The 23,266-nt window shown below is 37.1% G+C and overlaps 1 protein-coding gene across 6 annotated transcripts in view; it reads left to right on the top strand.

Annotated features, from left to right (window-relative positions):
* The window catches only part of SUPT3H (SPT3 homolog, SAGA and STAGA complex component), a 385,861-nt gene that overhangs the window by 292,636 nt on the left and 69,959 nt on the right, over positions 1 to 23,266 (top strand). For all 6 annotated transcript variants that reach the window (XM_031434604.2, XM_031434603.2, XM_031434607.2 and 3 more), the window contains 5 exons: positions 4,388 to 4,463; positions 9,780 to 9,892; positions 10,661 to 10,768; positions 14,334 to 14,501; positions 22,811 to 22,921. In XM_031434604.2, coding sequence (XP_031290464.1) covers positions 4,388 to 4,463; positions 9,780 to 9,892; positions 10,661 to 10,768; positions 14,334 to 14,501; positions 22,811 to 22,921 — 576 coding nt within the window. The remainder of the gene's footprint in view (positions 1 to 4,387; positions 4,464 to 9,779; positions 9,893 to 10,660; positions 10,769 to 14,333; positions 14,502 to 22,810; positions 22,922 to 23,266) is intronic.

The following is a 23,266-nucleotide window of genomic DNA, read 5'->3' as shown; positions in this document are numbered from 1 at the left end:
AGGACCCAGAAAATGAGTTCATCTGGCATGGAATTCTACCTTCAGTTGTACAATAACCAGAAAGAGCTGTAACCTTGGTAGTGAGATGAATGACTATGAACATAATTGTTCTCTTTTACCTTTTTTTTTAAGCTATTTCTGTTAAATTTTAAAATATTTTGGATATTTGGAAAATTTTAGGAATAATTCTTTCAAAAGTAATTTATCCATGTACGCCCCTACCTGGCGATACTTCACTATATTGTGGTCCTAGCAAGGTTCAGTTTCAAGAAAGCCTCTGAGTATGTAGCATATTTTTAGGAGTTTTCAAGAACACTGCTGACACTAAAGAAAACCAGGAGTGGGCAGAAGTGACAGATGAAGCAGAAGACGAAATGGACTTGCAGATACAAGAGCATGAGTGTCCAGAGATGATCTTACATTCATGTGGCTGCCCGGGATCAGGGGAGCATGTGTCATTTGAGAATGCTCAGGATGAGTAAAAGCTGTGGTTGCGATTATTCATTGATGTGCCTCAGAGTAGGTCCTTCAGGACCCAAGTTTTACTTTAGCTTTGCCTCTTTATTAACTATGTGCTTTAATTTTTTTTTTTTACTTCCCTAAATCTCAGTGTGCTCAGCTTGTAAGATGGAGCTATAAAAACTATTTATCTTTTTTTTTTTCCAGGCATCTTATTTCCGTTACATGGATGAAAAGAAAGGCTCTCACTAAAACTGTTTATCTTAAAGATTATTGTGCTGGTCTGTGTAAGGAGGAGGCGTTGTTATTCTGGTCATGCTCTTTTATTAGGTTTATGATTTTTCTCCGTTGTGTCTCTTCCCAAAGATTTCTTAAAGTTCCAGGAATAGAAGAGGACTGCCAGCGTGCACGTTAGTGTGGATTACAGTGGGTGATCTGAAGAAAGCCAGAAGGGAAAGTAGAGTTAGGACCACACAGAAAATAAGAGCCAACCTTAGTTCACCATTGGCCAGGGTCTTGTTTTTTATGGGTCTCTGGCTTAAAAAACTGCCTACCTTCTCTGGAATTTGTACAGTTTGATTACAGATGTTACAGTTCCTAATTTTAGATCAGCCAACAAGGATTTATATACATTTCTTTTGCCTTAATCCACCCATCCATCTGCCCAGTCACTCAGCCAACCAGCACATGTTTACTGAGGCCCAGGTAAATCTAAGCTGAGCAGTGGCCAACATTGAGTTTATAGAAGCAAAACATAGTTACTGTCCTTGAACAGTACATAGTCCACGAAGGTTAGATATTCCCTGCCTTTCCTGGTATTTAAGGTAATAGCGTAAGACTAAGGGGTAATACAACAGGATGCCGAGTGACTGGGACCCTTTTATAAGGCTGAATTTGTCCCCTTTCCGTCACTTGAAACAATTCCTAGGGAAGAGAGAGAGGTAAACAAAACTTAGCATGAGGAGTGTCTGAATCGTCCTTGTCGTCCTCAGGTCCCAGGCAGTGTCTCTGACTTCCGGTTGCACTCACTTGACCGAGCTGAGTAGCGTACGTGCCCTGTGCCAGGTGGTGTGGATTCGAGGGTGTTAGTAGGAGTCTTCCCAACCTTTTTCATGTCAAGCACACACAGAAAATCATATTTTTATGCCACACCGAGGGAAATGCACAAGGCATCTCGTCACCAGATACGGGCCTGGGGTTCTGCCACAGCCTTGTGTGATACCCAGAGGTTGAGGGGACTCGGTGTCCCTGCGCACCTGGGACGTGTTCGCAGCCACCCTGTGCACTGTCACATGCGTGACAGTGTGTACACGCTCTGGATTATCCCAGGATCTGCCTTCTTTGCCAACCCAGGGCCTTGCTAATTTCATTTTCTCATGAATAGTTTGGGTGTGTTAATTATGGTGGCTTCATGATACATTTCAGTAAGATAATGTATAGAATTTAGGGGATCCCAGAGAAAAATATTGGAGTAAAACATTAGGTGGAGGACAACCTTTTAAATGAAATAGGCTGGCTCAAGGGACTGAGAGCTCTGGTCTTCAGTTCTAACTTGTCACCTTTGGCAAATCATTTCTCTCTGAACCTTGATTTCCTTATCTTTAAAGTGAGGGAGATTGAAGAAGAGGAGCTTTAAGCTACTGTTGAGCTCTGATAGGCCGTGATTTTGTACTGCCTATAAAGCTTTGCTGTGGAGTCAGCTGCTTTGCATGGAGTGCTTGCTGCGTGCTAGGCACTTGGATGATTCCTGTGTGTGCCCTAGTGGCTTCGTGGGGCTCCTGAGATCAAAGGTTACTGTGTAGAGGAATTAACATCAGACTAAGATGCTTAATGAAGAAAAGAGAATAGACACCGAAGAGGGTGTCTAAAAGAAATGAAGCTAAGTTCTCATCACTTAAAGTCCTCTCGTGTCTTTGAAATGTAGTGAGATGGTAGGCTTTGCAGTTCAGAAGTGTCCAACTAGTTAAACACCTCACTTAAATTAATGTTGGCAACCCTGGCAACCTTAACTTCTTAGGATCAGTTTTCCGAACTTTCATTTCCAGAAATACTTACTGCAGGTATATCAACTATCTCAGCATGTATGCAGAGGCCAAATCTTGAATGTCCAACTTTTGGAAGCAAAGTTAGTGTTAAGAATCCCGTTGGGAACTTTCTTTTTCCGTCGTCATCTGCCGGCTTTCTGTCTAGCGTGTGTTTGGCGCCTGGATAATCAGGGGCTGGTGGCTGCATTATAGTCATTTGCCCACATCATGACCAAAATGGTAGCATTTGTTTGTTTCACCAATGTTTTATTGCTCATTTATCATGTGTCAGATATATCCTAGGAGCTGGAAATCCAAACTGGAGAGGTTCCTGCTACAGTCAGACACAGACAGACATACAGACATACGTATATAATACATAACATACATTAAAGATACTGGTTTTAGAGGTTTTTTAAATAAACACATTAGTAACTGATTTGTTATGCTCAAAACACAGAAATTATCCCTTCCTATTTCTCATTAGCAAACATTCGTTGAATCATTAAAAAGAAGGACAAAGCTAAATCATGCATTCATATATCAAAAAATACTTTAAAGTATGTAAAAATTTATCCAGTAATATATACCCTTAAGGGACTTGATGTTTCAGATTCACACACAACAGGATACCCATACACATACATGTACACGCACATGTGTGTGTAATATTTATTTGTAGATGTTCAAAAAGGATACTTGAAGCTAGAGGATAAATAAACAAGAGAAGCCCGGGTTTGTGTCAGTGCACATGCGTGTTTGTGAGTATGTGTGGGGGAGATTAGGAAGGAAAGAAGGGAAGGAGGAGAGGAAGAGAGGAAGGGGGCAAAAAGCCAGTGGTCGTAGAAGGAACTGCAGTAGTTAGTAAATTTTGCCTTAACTCCCACCACCCCATCTGTCTTTTCTGTATTGAGCTGTAGCTAGTGTACCATTATTCATTCCATCAACTGATGTATCATTGGAATTAAGTTGTCCACTCACCCAAATCAGGCAAAATGAAAAATAATCATTTTAGTTTAAAAATATATATATCCGCAGACATTAGAAGTGGTACGTATGCACTCCATCAACTGTGATAAAGAAAACTTGCTAAAAGTCCTTCCAAAGCAGAAAAAAATTTTAAATCTCAGGGAATTTTTTTTCCTTTACTGGCCAGAAACTCATTCCAAGAAGTACCAGCCTGTCTTATTTCAAAACGCTTCCCTTGCCAAGGAAGCGGAAGCGGTCATATTCTTTCCCACCAAACTATGGGTGAATTATAATTATCCTACCTCTTGTGGGACAGTGAAGCAGCAAACATCTGCTGTACTGAATCAGAAAACCCACGAATGAAACTATACTGAACTGTGAATCATACCTGGACTCAGATCAAAGGATTTGTGTTGTGTTTACCTTTTTCTTTATTTTCTTTGCAATTAAAAGTATGGATTTGTTAGCTCTGGCCTCATGTTATGAGAGAAATATATGGATTCCATTTGTTGACTCCTATTTTAACGCTGAAAACTCCCAGCTTTAAGGCAGATGGGCAGTGACAGTTAATAACAGATTTTCTGTTTGATTTGTTACCTTCTCACGGTTTGCTTTTTCTTTAAAAGGATGACAAGATTTATAAAATTTAGAAGTGCACAATCTAAGAATTGAGGCCCTTTAGGTTTTTTCTTTCGCTATAATAAAAATAACAGAGGAGTGAAAATGATTTTTTTACCTCATTTCCCAGAGAAACAAGCTTCAAAACTGCTGTGACTTATCATAATTTCATGTATCATGGTATTTATGGGGGTACTCAGCTGTTCCCCTAGAGTAAGGAAAGGAAGTGGAGCTTCAGTTCTGAGTTTTAGCTGTGAAAACGTAATAGTCCACTTGCTTTAAAACCTTTTGTGTGTCTTTTTATTTTTATCTATTAGAGAGCCGAAAGACAAACTCGAATTATGGATTCAGCTCAGTATGCAGAATTCTGTGAAAGTCGACAATTAAGTTTCTGTAAGTAAGCATTTAACTTTGCTTCATTATATGTTTAGGAGATTATGTGTTAGGTACACTAAAGTATGACACAATCTCTGTTCCTTAGAAATTGGTGAATTTAATACATATATGCCTGGTTATAACTGTTATAGAAATAGCCTCTGCGTTGTAGGGAACCCATAAAAAATTTTATCCCACTCTACTGTTTTGCAGTTAATAGTATTAAGAGGTTTTAAGGGGTGCTGGAAATACACAGAGGGCCATGTCAATTATTCACATTACTTCTAGTCAGAAAAATTCCGTTTTTCTTAATATTCTCATTTAAATTTCTTTTCCCGTTTCTTAGTCATCTTTACACTAGTACTGCTGATTGTACTTGACCCATAATGGACTCTAGTCGTACAGTCATGACATTTAAAAGCCCCTAATATTAATAAATACCAAACTTCCCATTTATTTATGCATATCTATATTACCACAGAAGATCAGATCAACAGTCTCTTCCATTTTTGTCTGTAACCTCCTGCTGTGGTATGAGCTCCGTGGTTGCCAAATTCATCAGCCTGTGCTCTTGTGCCCAGTGGTAAAATTAGTTCTGTTCCATCACTGCACACTGCCTCCCTCAAAGTGCGTAAAGGCTCGTGAGAAATACGGGGCCAGATTGTGTAGCAGAACCTCCTTACAGCAACAGTTCTGTGATGACTAAGAGTCCTGGGGTAAAGGTCAAAGAGTAAGTGTGATGGAAAGTCCAGTTAAAACCATGACAAAGTAGCACATGACCCTGGGCTGGGGGACTAGAAACACAATGGTGTCTTTAAACGAAAAGCTATTCTGTGGTCACAATAACAACGCATTTGATTTGGGAAAAGACACTGAGAGCTTCATTTATGGATCATAAAGTGCAAATAAATGACACATTTCAAATAGTGCCCCATGTAAATGTCAGTAAAATATAGGAAAACATGTTTTGGAAGATTTTTTTCCGAACTAAATATACTTTGCAGTCTGACTAACAATTTGGCATCATACATCTGTGAAGCATTAAGTAAATGACACTTCAGATCATGGCAATTTCAGCAAATGAGAGGTTTTTGTATTGTAATTTTTAGGTTTAAAAATGGCATTCAAGTCTTTTATAAGTATAAATCTCCACTTTATAAAGTAACATTTAGTGCTATTGAACTATTTCTTAAAATCATATTTTAAACTTAATTTACTTAAAGGAACAGAAGTGCTATTTCACACTAAAACATAGTCATTGAAATGTCCTAATACACCTTTTGTTTGAAAAATCTGATATTTCATAACTCACTTTTTTATTCATAACTCAGTAATAAACTATTGTAGATTAAAAAGTAATACTTCCCATTTCTGTATAAAATAACTGCAGGATAAAGAGTATATTGTGCTTAACTTTTTTTCCTTAAAGAAGAGGGATTTGGGCATTTAAAAATATTTCCTTACACGATGCCCATTGACGCTTCATCATGAAACCTTAGTGAGACAATCTGTTTTATATGCTGCAATGCTGTCATTGGGGGTCCTTAATCCAAGGGGATGGGTGAATTCAGAACTCATACCCACAGTGGGCAGTGTTAGGCTCTTTCCCCTCCTTTCCTCATAGATTACCAGGACGTAGGAATTGTGATCCAGCCGTATGTGAGTTCTTAAATGTTTGATCATAGCTCTCCCCAGTTGAGACCCCTGGTGCCTTTTAAAACAGCAAGTCTGTAACTTTATAGGCTGCAGGTAAGTTGTAGAACTGAGACACTGATCAGATTCACCCATATTTTGTTTTCTTGTGTATATAAGTCAGATAGTCATCTCCCTTAAAGTCTTTTAAAAATCTGATACTGATTCACAAAGTTTTAATTTACTTACAATTTGGTAAATCTTTTCCCAGTCCTTTCCTTTCAACCTTCTGTTTTATATGTGGATTTTGTAAACAGAATATCTAAATTTTCTATTTAGTCAGTCAGAGAGTCTCTTTGTATTTTAATTGATAAGTTTAATTCATATGTATTTAATTACTTATACGTTTGGGTTTACATACACTGTCTTAGTTTGTGTGTTGAATTTACTGTGCTTTTTTTATTTGCTGTTCCTCCTTTTCTCTGGGTTGATTAGGTTTTCTTCAGTCCTTTTTTCCTCAACCAGTTCATATATTATATATTATATTGTTCTTATCTTAGTTGCTATCCTTAATTTTTCTAAAGTACATCCCTGACTTAGATTGTTTAAAGCTGATAAATACAGGCAGATCTCATTTTATTGGGCTTTGCTTTATTGTGCTTCACAGGTTTTCTGATTTTTACAAATTGAAGGTTAGTGGCAACCCTGTGTCAAGCAAGTCTTTTGGTGCCATTTTTCATAGAGGACTATTTTTAATTAAGCTATGTCCATCTTTTAGACATAGTGTTATTTTACACTTAATAGAGCACAGTATAGTGTAAACATAGCTTTTATATGCATTGGGAAACCAAAAAATTTGTGTGACTTGCTTTATTGCAATATTTGATATATTATGGTGGTCTGGAACCAAACCCAAAATATCTCCAAGGTATGCCTGTATCTGAACTTTTCTTCTTGGCCTAATTTTGTTTTTCCTAGGACTCTGTAAGTGCTTAAAGCACTCATTTTCGTCTTAAAAAATAGCCTTATTTTGCCCTCATACTTAAATGATAGTTAAGTAGGAAACTGTAGACTAATAGTTATTGGTTAAAACATGACTGTGTTGTCTCATAGCCTCTGTTGTTGGTTAGAAATCCACCGTCTACTTGCATTGTGTTTTCCCGGTGGGAGGAGGGAGGAGAATGAAGACACTGCCCCTGGCCCTCGGGTAGATGGGGAAATGAACAGGCTAGCAGTCAGTAACTGATCAATATATAATAAAAGGAAAGAAAGAAGGAATCTCTGCTATAAAAGTTTCCAGGGAAAATCACACCCTCTGAGGAAGGCTATTTTCAGTTAACCCAAAGAACAGTGATTTTGAAGAGATAGAAGTTGCAGACAACTTTCTTGGGAGTGGAATGGTCATCACAGAGGGCCCTGAGGGAAGGATCAGGAACGGAAAGGCTGGTGAGAAGGGGTGTGGTAGAAATAATGAACTAGTGTGCAGGGATGACAGCATGGAATATTGAGAGAAATTTGAATTTTGCCAGTGATCACTGGTGAGAAAGAAAGTATATGAGATTCAACTAACCTTAAATTTCCATGTGAAATTATTACATAAATTTGTTTTATTTCCAGCGTGGGCTAAAAACCCCGGTAGTGTCAGAAAACTGAGACTCCTAGAACTTTTGACCTTTGGTCAAGGTTCTATTTAAATTGTTGATCAATTCCCAGGATTACCCTTTCTCCTGAGACATGGGCGGAAGGAAAAGTAACTCATTCAGTTTGATTACCCCTCACCTCTTGATGAAACAGGCTGCCATGACTAAGGGTATCTGAGCCTCTTTTGGTGGAACCAGCGTTATCCTGGAAGGTCCATCTCTGAAGCAGGTGACAGGGAGGGGGTTAGCTCAGCAGATCTTCACCTGTGGCAGGAATAGCAGTCACCCAAGTGGTTTGATGGGACCTCTATTCATCTTCTTTGATGTATAGAAAAGTTTGGACCCTACTCTTTTATTAAAGAAATATCTTTTGTTTGTTTGTTCATTAGTTCATTCATTCACTCATTCATTTCTTCTAGAACTGTTTGTTGTCAGTCTGCTAATGCCAGGCACTGTTTTGGGTGCTGGGATGCCATGGTGGACACATGGCCCTCACCTCTGCCTTCTCAGCTAAAAATCTACGGAAGACGCTACCAATTCTGTTGCTTAGGTGGACGGATCGGACAGAATACTAAGAACTGTCCTTTCCCTCACTTTACAAGTAACATGTTTAGAGCATAATCACAAAATGTCTGTTTCCGTGTTGTTACCTGTCAAAGGGAGACGTGAATAAGTTACATTTTATTGATCTCGCCAAATTGCTGCCTGTTACCTGTGACTTCAGAGTATTCCACAGATGTTAAGCAAGTGTCTGTGAGCCCTTGCAGCGTACTGGGTGGATGGAATGTTGCATGTCAGAGAGAATTTGGAAGATTGGTTCCTTTAGGGAGATAACTTTAAGGGGGATTATCATAATTCTGCCACAGTTGACAGCTTCGGATAAGTACTTCGATAGCAGGACTTAATGTCTTCAGTGATTTATTTCAAAGAAAACTCTTCTGTATGTGGAATTCATGAAGTCTGTATCTATAAGGATCAAAACATCATAGTATTTTGTAGACCAGTGGGACCCGATTAATCAAAAGAATAATCAGTGGATTTTTTTTAAGATTATTATGTTATAGATGTGATAAAATCTTCTCTATCAATCTTTTCCCTCTATGTTACTAGTTAAATTTAGTAATATCTAATGAAGGCCCTATGTCGAGTCAGACTCCGCTTAGCACTGTGGCAACTGAATGGAAGATTCCATGTGTGCTTAGTACTGTTAGGTATGCAGAAAGATGTGACACATGGTATTGGCTCACAAAAAACTTCTAATGTGGCTTGAGAGATTATAAGCAGACATGAAAGATCTCTGATGATGTAAGTGTTCAGTAAATGGCTAGAGTGGGGAAGTACACCTTTGGCTTGTCTGGGCAGGGTTCATATGAATGAAGCAGGGTGATGGGGAGGGAAAGGAGCAGGGGTGAACACAGAGAGGATTATACTTAAGGCTGGGTGACGTTTTCACGGGGAAGAATATAAAGGCAGGTTGGAATCAGTCTGGATGATTTTGATAGTCGGGCTTAAGAATTTGTATATCTTTGTAATCAGGAAAATGTAGCCACAGGCTTAGCTTAGCCCAGATACCAGTTTATTCTATTTAATTCTAAATTCACAACCTTGAGCCAGTTCTAGTACTCAATACATTTTGAAAGTGATTAGAAATACAGTTTCTGTACGTTCCTTTATTCATCACAGGTTCTTTCTTGCAGAATTTTCTTTCCACGAGAATAAATTAAAGTTCCATCAAGCAAATAATTCTTCTGACTATTGCTATAACATAACCTGTGGCCAGTGATAACTTATTTTAACACAGTGTGAAAAGTGCTAAACATTAAGTGGTTGGCTATGCTGTGCTCCACGGCATAGGTACTAAATACAGGATGCGGATGTATCAGGCATTTCTTGGTCCTAGAACATCAAGGCAGTAATAAAACTTCAAAAACATTGCATTTTTTTGTATGCACTGATTTTCATATGCAATTTTCAAAAGATGTATTTTTCCTTTTGTGTTAGTAACATGCAGTAGTAAAACACTCCTAAAACTGTATTTCCTCTACTCTTTTTTAACGGCTAGCCAAAAAAGCCTCCAAATTTCGAGACTGGTTGGACTGCAGCAGTATGGAGATAAAGCCCAATGTTGTCGCAATGGAGATTTTAGCATATTTAGCGTACGAGACGGTGGCACAGGTAAGAATTTGAGTCTGTCGTGTCAGGCCATACACAGCTGCTGTCTCCTTGTCCCTTTCCACGGTCAGTCCTTCTCTGTCTGATGCTCTGCCAGGAGTGAGAACAGCCATGAGTCTTCTCCTGTGATAATCTCATCCTTTTCTGAAATTTACTTCAATTATGTTTATTCGCATCCTCAGCTCTGATGTGTGTTAGGGTGAAAAGGACTCTCTCTTGCAACTTTAGCCAAACCAGAAATGGGCCCCTTGCCAACTTTTCCTCCACATTGAATTTGAAATACACAGCTCTCATTTAGAGATTATTTTTGAGCTTTGAAAAATATCTTTCATAAAATCTGCTGAGTGCTTCCCAGGATCCGAGTCTGGAATCACTGCCCTCCAACAGTCTCTCAAAGCATGGTTCTTAAGCTACACGCACCAGCATCTCCTTGGTTCTTGTTTAAAATGTAAGTTTCTAGGCTACACTCAAGAAGCAGACCCACTGAATTAGAATCTAGGAGCTTGGAACCCAGAAATCTGTATTTTAAATGCTCCCTACTGACTATAAACTTTGAAAACCATTCCCTAGAAGGTCAGAATCTATCATTTCTGTCACGGGTAGGTCCACTTACCAGCCAGTAAAGCACATGCTCATGCCCACAGCACATGCTTGTAGGCAGGCAGGACTATCAGTAACACTTGGGGTATATTACTTTTAGTTCAGCCATTTCAGTGACACTGCTGATCATTTCCAGCTTGTGACTTTGTTTCCATTTCTCTGATCTTCTAGTTGGTGGATCTGGCACTTCTCGTGAGGCAGGACATGGTGACCAAGGCAGGAGACCCCTTCAGCCATGCCATTTCTGCAACCTTCATTCAGTATCACAACTCTGCTGAGGTAAGTATTAAAAAAATCTGTCTTTGACACATCCATTGATTTTTTTTTTTTCTCATGTCTCATATTTACATTAGTAGTTCTAAGAGAAAGATGATATAGAAATGTATAGCTTTCAGTCAAAGAATCTTGATACATTCAGCATTCAAACAAATATCTACTATGTACCAGGCCCTAACAGGTACACACTTAGTGTGGTGATGTCTTCACCTTCTCCTTGCCTTATTTAGCCCTTCTGGCCCTTCAGGGAAAGAGCCTCTCTCATTTCCTTGGGAGATGAACAACTGGCTTAGGTAATAGGATAACATTGAAAAAAGTTATTTATTTCTTTTTGCTTCAAAGAAAAGATGATTATTATTATTCAGGTAGTAATAATTTCTGGCATTTATTGCTAATTTTACTCTCTAGTTATTGATCCATCTCTGAACATGCCTTAAGGAGGCGTGGCTCCATTTACCCTCCATGTTCCAGTTGGCCCTGTCATGTGAAGGTAACATCCTTTCTGACTCAGTGTATGTTGCTGGGATCCCCACCGATGGGGACCAAAAAGTCTTCTTGCCAACTTAAGGCTTTGTGTGATAACCGTGTGCCATTTTTGGTATAAAAAAATACTCTCTGTAAGCAACATGTGCCTAAAACCCAGAAATGTAAAATCCTCTATTGAATGAATTTGCCAATATTTGACCTTTTTTTTCACTAGCAGAAACATCAGTTTCATATAATTCAATCTAGTAACCATAGAGAAGGCAGCAAGGAGGTTAGGTTAATATCCACATGAATAATGAAGTGAGCTCTGGATCAAGTCGGATGAAACATAACCTGAAAATGACTAAGCCCCTTTGAGAATCTGATGAAAACTGTAAACCCTTTCTCCATAAATACGTTAGCAAATTTTGTATATAATTTCAGAGTGTTCAGAGACCCTCTGAAACCATTCTGTGGTAAGGGATCTATGAATCCTAAGAGCCCCAAATTTAAGTATCTCTGCTCTAGGATACTTAGAAAGTATGTAAAGATATATGGCCATATCTTACTACAAGCCAAAAGTTTGACTTTTCTTATGCCCCTTGTAGAACCAGAATTGGCTTAGAATTGAAGTTGGAATTAAAATGTTTGTGCCCATTAAAAATCCATTTTTTTCTTGGCAAAGGTCATACATCATTATCAGTGAACTTACATTAAAAGTCCCTAAAGCTTACCCAGTTGATTAAACACTATTTGTTTTCTTTATGTTACAAACCCAAATTATGATGTCAAAGAACACTCTTTAAACTGTCTTTGGTACATGTTCACTCTGTGACTCTAAGTATGCTTTTCATTAACATCAGACAAATTTGTTGTAACATTTCTAATTGAAGAAATTTACAGTGAACATAACAAGCCTAGTTTTCCCTTAGAATTCAAGGGATTGCTTGCATGGCTAGGAAAACTATTTCCCCCCACTTTTTGGCTCTCCAGGGTGGCCACACTGCCCTGGGCAACTGCTCAGCCACCACAGCAGCTGTTCCCAGCTCCCCAGCAGTTACAAAAAATGCCCTATGTGTGCTGAATTTCCTGGGCTCTCTGGGAGGTGGGGGCATGAGCTCCCATACGTAGCATCCTGGCTTAGTGTGTTACTACAAGCCTGACATTTTCCCTGGCCTACCGGACATCCCCCTCCTCCAATGTACATGGAGGTCAGAATGGATATTCGGAGGGACTGGAAGTCCTCCTGCCCTTTGTTACCTGCCACAACACAAAAGGAATCGCCACTCGAAAGTGGGAATCTTACTTATCCACATTGCAAATCAGCAACCAATAATATCAAGAGCCTGCTTTTAAGGACTTTACCGAATCAAGTACCAATGGGGACTCTGGAGACTGATAAAATCTGTGTTCCAGGAGATAGAATATTCTGTAAAACAAACAAGGAAATAAATGAACAAGCAAACCAACAGACAATTCAAGATTGCATATACTAGTTTCCAAATGAATGGCATCGACAGAAAGTTCAGAGATAAAAACAACTCCCTAATCACAAAGAAGACCTCAGGGAGGAAACTGGGTGCTGAAGGGAGGCACTAGGACGTCAGTGAGATGGCAGAAGTGCGGGAAACACTCCAGGCCTCAGAGGCAGCCTGAGTGTACCTGTACAGGGAAAAAAAAAAACTGATGAAAATATTCAAGCAGAGGAATCATTGAGAAGGAACAGTAGGAAATGTGGTTAGAAAATAAAGGCCTTAGACACCTAGAGTTATTAAGGAAGAGTTGAAAGTTTCTTGGCTAACAGGTGATGAGTTCAAAAGGGTATTTTAAGAAGGTCCAAATGGAGGTGCTATGTACCATAGATTAGAATTGGAAACTCAAGGCATGGAGTTAATTCACAGCGCATTCTGTTTTAATGATTGTCATCCTTGAACAGTAACCATATATGGAACTGAGCTGATTAAGGTTAAGCTTAGGTTTCTCAGATTATCGAGTTCAATATTAATTTAAGTTAATTTTCCATATTTTTTCCTAACATACGGTTTATGCAACAGAAGCAGTGAGCTCTGGGAGTTACCTTATTTTTCCTAAGAACAGCTCATGCCACATTCGTTTTATTCCTCCTTATTTGATGTTTCTAGGCAAGCAGATCAAAGGAATACTCTTGAAACCAATATCTGAATTTCAGCAAAACATTTTACAAAATTTAGCATAATTTTTTAAATGTGTGACAGAATTGTAGGCCAGTAGGTGGTAGGGTTAGTGCAGCTGATAGGATGCGGAAGAGGTGGATTAACGATACTGTATGTGAAAAAGACTCAGAGACTTGTATTTGCTGTTAAATTTCTTAGGAGCCAATATTGTGATGTTACTGAAAAGGAAACTTTTTTGGTTTTGTTTCAGTGTTTAGGCACCATCCTGTGGGATGGACATTGACACATGGAGGATGTCTAAAGGAGAGTAATCAGGAGTGAAGGACCCTGAAAGCATGTCTCATAGTAGTGGTGGAAAGAACTTAAAGTGTTTGACTCATAGATAAGAAAGGAGGCCGTGAAATAAAACAGTCTTCAAATATTTGAAGTGCTTCCACATGGAAGAGAGAACAGACTTGCAGTCATAGCCAAAGAAACCAGACAGATGTGAGGGATATTCTGAAGGAAGGAGGGAACTAGGGGTTGGAGGAGCTACAGATCCATCTACATTGACCCCAAAGCACTGAGCCTGAGTTACTAGGAGGCTGGTCACCATTGACAAATAATATCTGGAAAGGCATCCTGTTTGAGGGGAAAGTTCAGAGCTTCCTTTTGAGTAAGTTTGCAGTGCTGACAAAATTTGTCAGTGAAAATATCTGTATCTGACAAGATCAGAAATTTTGGAAGCTGTATCTGAGGAATCCTTATTTTATCTAAGTGATTAGACAGATTGAAAATTAATATATTTAGACCCCTAGGGGCAAGATGGACGTATCATTTCTGTGGATAGGATAATAATAGTGTTTTTATATTTGTAACCTTCAAATGTTGAGTTCATGAGATAGTAAGCAAAATCGAATGTCACTGGAAGTTCTGGTCACTATATTTCAAAGCCGCATCTCTTTGGACAGGGGTCTTGCATGAAGTCCTCCCCAGACTCTCCTGAGAACACACCTCCTCCCACACCAACAGCTCCGTCATCTGGGTCACAGCACTCGGGGAAAACCATGTCAGCGTCCCTAGGGAACGGGGGTGCCGGGCAAGACTCAGCTAAGACCAAGCAAAGGAAAAGGAAAAAGGTCAGTGATATTTTTCCCTTCCTTCCTTTTTTTTTTTTTTTTTTTTTTTTGGTACAGAGTGGAGAGGCCTTGTCATTTTCACAGGTATGGAAAATGTGCTCTGTTTTTCTCTAATATTTTATTATAAAAATTTTCAAACATATAGAAAAGTTAAAAGAATTGTGGAGGTCATGCCATATATCTGCCACATAGGTTCCACAGTTAACATTTTACTATATTTACCACATTAACTATATATTTACTCTATTTACATTTACTATATAGATATGCATCTGATTGTTCTTTTATTCATCCATCAGTTTATCTGGGTTTTTTTTTAATACATTGAAAAGTAAGCTGCAGACATCAGTACATTTCATGCTAAACGCTTCATTGTGTATAATTTATCTATGATTCTTTTCTTCTTTTAAGGTAAAATTTATACACAGTGGACCACTCTCAGGAATATTGACAAATGTATAAATGTTGTTTTCTAATCTCTTCTCAAGATTAAAAAAAATCCCCATCAGATCAGAAAGTTCCTTCATGCCGCCTGCAATCAGTCCTGCCACTGTCTTCAGAAAGGCAACCACTGTTCTGAGTTTTCCATCATAGACTAGTTTTTCCTGTTCTAGAACTTTATATAAAGAGAATGTAATATGTATACTCCTTTGTGTGAAGTTTCTTTCACTCAGGATGTTTTTTGAAATTTACGTTTTTCAGTGTAAGTGTAATTTATTCTTCTTTATCGGTGAGTAAGTTGCTTGATGAGTTTATCCATTTATTCCTTCTTTTGGTGAACAGCTAGGCTGTTTCCAGGTTTTGAGATATTACAAATAAACCTGTTCTGAGCACTATTACACAGATCTTTATGGACAAATGCTTTCATTTCTCTTAGGTGAATAGCTAGGAATGAGATGACTGGGTCATAGCTTAGTTATATGTTCAGTTTTTAAAGAAACTGCAAGAATTTTCTCCAAAATAGTTGTATCGTTTTATACTTCCCACCAGCAATATGAAATTCACATGCTCATCAGCGTTTAGGGGTGGTGGTGGTTTTACTTTGAACCGTTCTAATGGATATTTAATAATAATTCACCACAGCTTGAGTTTCTGTTTCCCTGATGACTGGTAACACAGCATTTTTTCGGGTGCTGATTGGCCATTCATGTATCTTCTTTAGGGAGGAGTCTCTTCAAATATTTTTTGCAGTATTTTTGAGGAAGGGCTGTCTTATTACCAGTTTGTAGCAGTTCTTTTTATATCCTGTGTAACAATCCTATGTCAAATATCTGTTTTTCACATGTTTTCCCTCAGTTTGTGGCTTTACCTATTCATTGTGTTAATGGTGTATTTTGATGAGCGGAAGTTTTGGACTTCTAATGAAGTCTTATTTATCCGATTTTTCCTTTTGTTTATTGCTTTCTGTGTCCTGTCTGGGAAACCTTTGGCTACTCCCAAGGCATAATGATATTCTCCTGTGTTTTCTTCTGGAAGCTTTTTAGCTTTAGCTTTTATGTTAAGTTCCATTAATCAAGTCAGATTAATTTTTGTGTAATGTATGAGTTACGGGCAAGTTCACTCTTTTACACATGGTTATCTAGTTACTGCAGAACCCTTTGTTGAAGATTCTTTTCTCTCATTGGATTGGTTTGGTGGCTTCATTGAAAATCAAGTGATCTATATTTACGTCAGTTTATTTCTAGGATTTCAGTTTTGTTTTATTGACTTATTTGTCAGTTCTGTTGTCATTGTCATCTGTCTTGATTGCTGTAGCTTTATAGTAGGTCTTAAAGTCAGGTGGTGTAAGTCCTCAAACTTTATTTTTCAGGCTTAATATGGATACATTGTGTCCTTTGCATTTCTATGTAAATTTTAGAATTAAAATTTAGTTTCTACCAAAAAAGGGGGAGAGAGATACAGAAAGAGAAAAAGGGAAAGCCTAGTGGTATTTTGAAAGGGATTGGATTGAACACTGACGTCAGTTTGAGGGTATGAATGCTATCACAATACCAACTCTTACAATCCATGAACATGACGTATCTCTTCATTTTCTTGCCTTTATGAAATCTCTCTTTTTACCACTGGCACTGTCCATCCTGAAATCTCTTATTTGATTAATATAGCTGTTCCAGACTTCTTATGCTGTTTACATGAAATATGTTTTTTAGCCATTTCCTTTCAATATTTCTGCTATCTTTAATATTTAATGTATATCTCTTACAAACAAAAAATTATTGGCTCTCACTTCTTTTCCTCTCTTACTGTATCTTTTAATTTTAGTCTTTAATTCTGTGATATTTAATGGATTTATTGACATGGTTTGGCTATAGTACAACTATTTTGCTGTTTGTCCTCTCTAATTTTTTTCCTGTTTTCTTTCCTGTCTTCTTTTGGGTTAAGTATACACTCCTTTAGAAATTCATTTTAATGTATCTGCTGATTTCTTAGTGATATCTCTTTGCATCACTTTTTCAGTGGTTATGCTAATTACAGTATAGATCTGTAAATTTTCAGTGTGCTTGGAGTTGTTATTGTACTATTGTACTCACACACAAAAAGTAAGACTTCTATATTTATGTAGCTCCATCTGGTTTATGCTTGTTCTTTATACCATAGTTGTCTTACATCTTACATCAACATATGTTATGAACCATAATACCATTTCTGCTTTAAATAATCAAATAATTTTAACATTTACCATTTTCACTGTTCCACTATTTCCTTTTGATGATCAGACTTTCCTTCTGGTGTCATTTTCCTTTTTGTTCTACTGAATTTTATGTAGCATTTGTTACAGTGCATTGTGATTGGTGATGGTTTCTCTTAACCTTCATTTTTCTAAAAAAATCTTTACTTTTCCTTCATTCATGGAAGATATTTTCACTGGATATAGAATTCTGGATTGGCAGTTTTATTTTCAGTACTTTAATTGTATCATTCCACTGTTTTCTGGCATCTATTGTTCTTAATCATATGTCAGTAGATCTTGTACTTTTGTTTCTGTGTATGTAATGTGTTATTTTTCTCCGGATGCTTTCAAAATTGTATCTTTATTTTTGGTTTTCAGCAGTTTGGTCATGATATCCATAGATATGATTTTTTTAAAATTTATTCTGCTTAGGGTTCACTGAGTTTCTTGAATATTGAATATTTTAAAATTAGAGAAAACTTTCAGCAGTTATTTCTTAAGATATTTTTTCTGCCTCATGCTCTCTCTTCTCCCCTTCTGAGACTCCAGGTACATATTTGTCAGTTACTTTGATATTTTCCATGTGTGCCTGAAGCTCTGTTTAATTTGTTTCAATCTTTTCTCTGTTCTTCAGGTTCAATAATTTCTATTAATCTTTCTTTATGTTCTAAACTCTTTCTTCTGTCAGCTTCAGTCTTAACACCATCCAGTAATGTCTTATTTCTGATATTTTATTTTATAGTTTTATAATTTTCATTTCTGTTTATAATTTCTTCTTATCTACTGTTATTTTTATCATTTATTACAGGTTTATTTTATTTTATAATAGCTGCTTTAAAATCCTTGTATGCAAAGTATCTGGATTAGTTTAGTCTTCCTTGAGTATAAGTCATACTTTCTTGTGTTGTTGTATGTCTAATAATTTTGAATTATATCTTGGACATTGTGAGTAATACATTGTAAAGATTTCAGATTGTTACATTCCTGTGAAGACAGTTGTTGGTGGTGGTGGTGGTGGTCATGGTGGTGGTGTGTGTATATGTGTTAAACAAGCAGTTTACTTTTCTAGACTAAACTCTAAAGTTCAGACTCAGACTCCTCTTCAGTGGCAGCAACTAAACTCTTTCTTCACTTCATGTACCTTTAACCTGGGTTTCTTGGATTTGGTACCACATAGGAATGGTTTAGAATTTAGTCAAAGATTTGTGTAAAGTTTATACAGAAAAAAACTTCATAGTTACATAGAACTACAAATTTAATAATCAGCATCTCAATTGAACTTTGAAATGGAAATTGAACTATATAATACTATAGCTTTTGGCCACAGAATGGCCCACCTTCATCTGAAAAGAAATCCTCTATAAACACAAAGCTCTGAGAGAGAGATTTGTACACGAGTAAGGAGAAAGAAGACACTTGCTTGGCCACTCAGATTATACATCAATCATGTAGTCTGAGTGACAGAAGCTAGTAATAGTGCTACTAACCTTTTACTTGCTCTCACATGAGATATGTATTACTCCTATGTAAAATCTAATGTATCAAGTTTAACAGAAGATCTAGCCCACCGTTATGGATGTGGAACAAATAAAGAGGCAATTATCTGAGATTTCACGTCCTTCTTAAATATTGCATTACCAGGCAAGGGGAAGGCTCAGAAAAAAAAGTTTCTTTAAAAGTTGTTTCTTCCCAGCAACTTTTAAGTTGGGAAGAAAAGAGTCAGGACAGGTATAGACATTTGTAAGAGATCCTGGGGCAATAGAAGTTTCAGTATAATTTCCTTGTACCACAGTTGAGAGTCTAAAGCTGTTGGAGGATTTTATTCCATGCAAGCCAGCAAACAAGCAGAGGAACGGTACTCAAATCCAGGAAGTACGCAGGACTCTATATGATACTTCACCTTCCAGCACCCAGTAGCAAGCTTTTTCAGGATGAAAAGACATACATAAAAATGAAATGGAAGAATCACAAGAATGGAGTATGAATGGAGCCAAGAGAAAGAATACCTGACACGTGAAGCCCCCTGTGCTTTACTTAAGGAAACAGAGTTTAGTCCTGCAGAGATTTCAACAGATACACTTGTGGACAGCAGGACTCAGTATTTTGTCAAACATGTGGATTTCATTTTTGAAAGTTTAAAGACTATTCTAAAATGTAGGCACAATCAGAATGACAAAGCAGAATTGATACATAAATGTAACATTCTTCATATGTATTTATAACAATATTTTATAGTAAGTAGCAGATATATAAATTTAATGCTAATCCTTCTGTAACAATTTTGAAGAATATTACAAAAATTATGAAGTCACTGATGAATTAAAAACTCTAAACTTAATATGGATTTCAAATTTAAACAGATTACTGGTACCTTGGTAAGGGATTGGATGTTTACAGAAATGAGAAGAAGATATTTATTGAGGTGGAAACAATACTGTGAATACAATATTTTAAAAAGTCTTTTTCTTAAAATATTTTACAATGATTTTACAATGTTTCAGGTGTATAGCAAAGTGATTCAGTTATACATACACACGTATATGTATTCTTTTCCAGATTTTTTACCATTATAGGCTATTAGAAGATACTGAATATAGTTCCCTGTGCTATAGAGTAGTTCCCTGTTGTTTATCTATTTTATATGCAGTGGTGTATATCAGTTAATCCCAAAATCCTAGCTTACCCCTACCCGCCATCATTACCCCTTTGGTAATCATAAAGTTTGTTTTCTATGTGAGTCTCCTTCTGTTTTTTAGGTAAGTTCATTTGTATCATTTTTTAGATTATAAAGTGATTTCACGTTTTACTTGTCTTTCTCTGTCCTGGTTCACTTAGTGTAATCATTTCTAGGCCCATCCATTTTGCTGCAAATGGCATTATTTCATTCTTCTTTGTGTCCGAGTAGTATTCTATGTGAATACAACATTTTAGGTTTAAAGATTCCTTTCCAAAGAACTCAGTGGGCAAATCAAGAAAGTGTAGACATGCACATGGTAACTTATACTGTTTGCAGTTGCTTACTTACAGCCGATAAACCTGAAATTCATAAAATTAACATTTTCTCAGAATTGAATGTTTTTATTTTTATATAGTATCTCAACACCATATTTTTAGCAAAGATAACATGAGTCAGACAGGCTGCCTTACTTGCCACCACATCTTACAAATACCAACCCCAAGTAGTTTCTAACAGGCTTCCTGCTTCAGCGTGCTCAAGTCCTGTTTGATTTCCATGCCAGAGGTTCTAAGACATTTTGACCAAAATGCTCTATACCAAAACCATATTTATCTGGGGAAATAGAGGAAGCATAGACTCTCCATTGGCCATGGAGAAAAAGAAATGAAAAATAAATCCAACTTGCAGGGAGAAAGGAGATTCCACAGAGGAATGCTCTGGTAGGACTTCCCACCCACTTAGTGTGCAGGCTGTTTGACCTCTTGATGTCTCCCTTTTGTGTTTCCACTTGAATTCCACTGGAAAACTTACTTTGGAATCCAAATACAGCTAATTATTTGCATTCGTTTCCACAAATGGATAGAACCCCCCAACTTCCTTCACAAGCATCTGTTAAACCCAGCAGCAGATGAATCTGCATTAGCCACATTCAGATCTTGGAGGCGAGCAGACTCACCAAAGAGTGTTTACCCTTACCAGGTACCTGGTAATTGCATATATTCTAATATATTCCAACTGAAACAAAGTATTTGGAATGAGAATCAAGAGAACACTGTTAAAACATATGCACACATGCACACACACACAGCCCTGTGCAGTTTTATATGAGTGCCAAAGTGAGGGGTTAAGATAACTTAATCCTTGTGATTATGGGCATAGCAGATATGTTATTTAGGGTATTGTTGGAATGAAATTAAGAAAGAGACTCTATAGTAAATTCCTATTTGGCTTACTTGAAATCTTGTTAAAATAATAAAAATAATCAAGATCTGTTTTGTTTTATAATTTGTTTTATTTAGGGTTCAGCTTAATTAGCTGATTCTCTTTGTAGGAATTTTTAAATTATTTTACTAGATTATAGTAGGAAAAGCATGTACAGAGCACAAAAAGGTACAGAAGGATACACAGTGAAAAATGTCTCCTCTAAACCGTGTCCTCCAGACACCCATCTCTACTCCAAGAGATAAGCACTGTTACTGGTTTTTGGTGTACACATGCAGAAACATTCTATATTTAAATGAGCATATAATGTTCAGCCCTTTTTCTTTTAACAGGTGGTAACATAGTTATCCAGGTGGACACCTAGTATTTTTTCAAACAGTGTATCTTAGAGATAGCTCTGTGGGAATATGTACGGAACTGCCTCATTCTTTTAAGTGGTTGCTGTACTTTCTGTTGCATTGAATGAATATATAGTAATTTATTTCTCTATTCCCTCATTGATGAAGTTCATCAATCCCAATAGTGCAGTGGTGTATATCGATCTATCTATATTTGTTTGTTTCGTACCTGTGTAATGTATCTGTAGGATGAATTCTTAGAGATGAAATTGCTGGGTCAAAAAATGGTTGTGTTTTTTCTTTGATAAGATTTGCCAAATTGCTCTCCATAGAGGTTGTAGAGTTACACCCCTGTAAGGAATTCTGACAGTGATACTTCTAGACCGCTGTTAAAGTATAGTAAAGTTTCTTTCTCTTGAGTTTTTAATGTTGATGACCTGGCATCCAGCGTCCACCGCACTTTTAAGTAAATTAGCTTATCATTCATTTTGGGAAGCTTGGAAGTTCCATTTTTAATTTAAATAGTAAACTAATGCTATTAATAGCTAACATGTGTCAGGCACTGTTTTAAGTGGTTTACACATCGACTCATTTAATTTTCCCAATAACCCTATGAAGGAATTGTAATTATGATCCCAGTTTTACAGATGAGGAAACTAAAGTGCAGAGATACTATGTAACTTGACAGAACTGGTAACTGACACAGCTGGGATCTGGGCTCGGGTGTCTGGGAAGCCAGAACCTGCAACTAACTAAATCATGAGACTGTAATGCCCCTATTTTATTTGTTTTAATCATGTTACATACATTTCTTGAGTTAACATCCATATTCCATTGCAAATAATCTTTCCCTTTCTTGTACCTTTTTGTACTTTCAAAGCTGTCTTTTACAGAGGAGGCAGATAAAAATGGAAAGTTTTTGATCTCTTATGACAGTCCCCAGGATTATAAATAAATATATAGCAGTTTCACATTTTTCATTTTAAAATTGATGACCCTCAAGTTATTTCAGAAATACATCCAACAAGCTCCCAAGAAACATTTATGAATGTTTTAATTTTTTTGGAAAAACAGCTTCCTGCGGTTCTGTCAGCAAGCCCCCATGACACTTCTCATCAGCACGCAAGTAGCTGTGTTCTCCGGTACCATGACCTGTAGGCCTAGGTGAAATATTGTGGGCATAAAAATTGCATTTGGTTGGTCTTCTCGGAAGGGGTCATATAAAAGTCATCTTTGATTTGTTAATGGAATTTTTTTTTTGGATGTAGTATATAGCAGCAGTGATGTGCATCCTAAGGGAAAAAACCATCCATTTTATAAAAGTTTATTTTCGTATTTTATACACTGTAGTTCTGTTGTGTGTTTTTGATTTAGTAACAATTTCTGTGTTTTTCTGTCGCAGAGCACCGCGGCCTGTGGCGTTGAGGCCCACAGCGATGCCATCCAGCCCTGCCACATCAGAGAGGCCGTTCGACGCTACGGCCACAAGATTGGCCCCCTTTCCCCATTCACAGTACGTAATAACAGAGTTATAAAAAGTTATATTTATAATCTGAAAGCATTTTGATTTTCAAGTGGTCAAATGAAGAAGCAGTGGAATTGTTGAAAGCAATTTGTGGTGACTGTAATTTTGTTGTATAAAAGTGGCATAATTCTCTTGGGAAATAAGTTAGTCATTTTTGTCTCTTTTTGGAAGGACCATTTTTTTCTACAAAATATTATTTTCTTGCAATTACGAATTATGCTTTTTTGTTGGGGCTTATATTTTCTATTTTCCAAAGCTTAGGTTTATAAAACTTTTTTTTTGTCAAATTATATGTATCCAAATATTGCTCGAAGCACTTTGTATTTTAAAATT

The sequence above is a fragment of the Camelus dromedarius genome, chromosome 19 (genome assembly GCF_036321535.1).
Source record: "Camelus dromedarius isolate mCamDro1 chromosome 19, mCamDro1.pat, whole genome shotgun sequence".
In the NCBI taxonomy this organism is placed as follows: Eukaryota; Metazoa; Chordata; class Mammalia; order Artiodactyla; family Camelidae; genus Camelus; species Camelus dromedarius.
Note: the sequence above shows the minus strand (reverse complement) of the source record. Positions and strands in the feature narration are given on the sequence as shown.